At 32.7% G+C, this 2,621-nt stretch overlaps 1 protein-coding gene across 1 annotated transcript in view; it reads right to left on the bottom strand.

The window, feature by feature from the left end:
- Window positions 1–154: 154 nt before the first annotated feature.
- TMEM209 (transmembrane protein 209) overlaps window positions 155–2,621 on the bottom strand; it is a 46,795-nt gene continuing 44,328 nt past the window's right edge. Inside the window, exon 15 of the mRNA XM_011995988.1 lies at window positions 155–1,977. Within this exon, the coding sequence (XP_011851378.1) occupies window positions 1,923–1,977 (55 nt within the window). The 3' untranslated portion in view covers window positions 155–1,922. The remainder of the gene's footprint in view (window positions 1,978–2,621) is intronic.

The following is a 2,621-nucleotide window of genomic DNA, read 5'->3' as shown; positions in this document are numbered from 1 at the left end:
ATGCAAACAAAACATCTTTTTAAGTGTGTATCCCTATGTATATATTTATTGTAGACTGTATTTTTTTAGTCACTTTAAAAATAAAATATTATTGCTTTGAATTTTTAGACTAAAAGCTAAGTCCTATAAAGAAAAAAAGACCTTTTGTCTTATGCATTGTTAAAATTTTTCTCCATAGTGCTTTTAATAAAGTGTATGCAACTATATAGTTTAACAGCATAACAACTGTTATTCCAAGACATCTTCAGTAACTTTTGAAATAGCAAATTTAAATTTTAACATGTTCTTATATTTAACATGTTTGATATTTTCTTCTAGAATATCATAGCAAATAAATATTTAACATACACCGAAAGTACTTAAAAGATAAGAAGCTCTTTTCCTTTGGACATCAACTTTTAAAAACACGAACAACTTTTTGAAAGACAGAATTTACAAAGACAGAACTGTACTGACTTGAATTTGGAATTTACTAATTACTGGTGATACTTTAGTGAGTTTACATATGTGTATTATTACTAGATCTTAAACCATACTGCATATAACAAAAAAAGAAAATAATTATACTTCTCTTCCAGAGAGTAATGACTATATTCAAAGTCTGAGGCAATGACAAAATGGGATGCACATCTAGTAATACTGACATACAGTTCCTTCAGAAAAGACTAGTTTCAGCTGTTTCCAGGTTTACATAAGATGATGGAAGCAGTCTCTAATATGTTAATCAAGAAAATATACGCAATTGCCAGTTACTACATATACATACAGAAAATAAAGATGGTGAGTCAAACAAAACATACAAACTTGGTAACTTCTCTCCAGATATTTTGAACATATTTTAAAAATTTAAACAGGATATCACTGTGATCTTAAAAAGAGAACTTTAAAAATAACACATTATGGAATAGTAAAACTGAGCTGCTAAAACCAAAGTGGTAAACAGTTTTCTTGATGTCCTCAGACTCTTAACTAAAACCCAAATTAATACTACCAGCTAAAGTTAATCCAAGTGTTGACTTTTTAAATGTCAATACTGTCAAACCTCCTTTAATAATATTTTAAAATATATGTAAACTTAACACATTACTTAAGAGTTAATCTCATTTCTTTGAATGTGGGCTTTGGCCTAACTTGCAGAACGCTGGGGAAACATTAAAAAACAAAACAAAACAAAACAAAACAAAACTAAATCAGCAATTTTCTTACTTTCTAAGTACTTATACTATTAAATAAAATAACTGAGGCTGGCCGCAGTGGCTCACACCTGTAATCCCAGCACTTTGGTAGGCCAAGGTGGTTGGATCACCTGAGGTCAGGAGTTCGGGACCAGCCTGGCCAACATGGTGAAACCGTCTCTACTAAAAATATAAAAATTAGCTGGGTGTGGTGGTGCGTGCCTGTAATCCCAGCTACTCAGGAGGCTGAGGCAGGAGAATCGCTTGAGCCTGGGAGGCAGAAGTTGCAGTGAGCCAAGATCGTGCCACTGTACTCCAGTCTGGGTGACAGAGACCCTGTCTCAAAAAAAAAAAAAAGATTGAAAAAAAATTTTTTGTGGCACAAGGATCAGGTAGATGATTCTCATTTGGGGGTTATAATGAAAAAAACCTCAAAATCTATTTCATTAAGGGGAATGGCACTGTTTTGAGTCAGTAAAAATCTGAAGGGTTGCAGTTTTATAGTCACCTGAAATTTCTGAAAAGCAATATAAAATTAAAGGTAATGTCTCTTGAGATAGAAGACACAGGACATATTTTTACAATGACATTCCATAACTGCTACCTTTTTCGTTAAATCTAAAGAGTCTGTAACATACACACATGTGTATTTTACTTCAGAAGAGTCGGTGGCTCAGAGATGTTTAGTTTTGACTTCTGGTTCAGTGAAATAAAAGTCCAAATGTCTGGAATTAAATACATGACCTGTTACTCGCCAAAGATCCATAATATATTCACACCAGATAGACCAAGATTAACTCTCCTATAAAGAGAAAAAAAAATTTTATTAGAATTGGTTGCCAAGCATTTAAGGTCTTTTTCTAATAACAAAAATCTTTATGATTAATACATGTTTAACTGATATTTAATGTGATATTGCAATGAATTACATTATACATAGTTTATCAGGTGAATTCCAGTAACAGTAATTACTTTCTTAGCTATGCTTAAAACCGAAATTTAGAATAAACAGATTTATGGAGTGTTGAAAATTATTTTTCAGTAAACAAGAACTATTACACCAGGTAATAGCTAACAGAATAATTTCAACAAGCAAGATTAAAGTAAAAGTATCAATTACATTTAAAAGATGGAAGATATGAAGATGCTAGCCTCTCAGAGAACTGTATTACTTGATTTGAATTAGGAATTTACTAACTACTGGGAATACTTTGGTGAGTTTGCATAAGTGTATTATTAATACATTAAACTAAATCATACTGCATATAAAAAAAAATACATATACTTCTCTTCCAGAGAGTAATATGACTGTATTCAAAGTCTGAGGGAAGGCCGGGCGTGGTGGCTCACGCTTCTAATCCCAGCACTTTGGGAGGCCGAGGCGGGTGGATCACGAGGTCAGGAGATTGAGACCATCCTGGCTAACATGGTGAAACCCTGTCTCTA

Source organism: Mandrillus leucophaeus, unplaced genomic scaffold (assembly GCF_000951045.1).
Source record: "Mandrillus leucophaeus isolate KB7577 unplaced genomic scaffold, Mleu.le_1.0 Scaffold5, whole genome shotgun sequence".
Classification (NCBI taxonomy): Eukaryota; Metazoa; Chordata; class Mammalia; order Primates; family Cercopithecidae; genus Mandrillus; species Mandrillus leucophaeus.
Note: the sequence above shows the minus strand (reverse complement) of the source record. Positions and strands in the feature narration are given on the sequence as shown.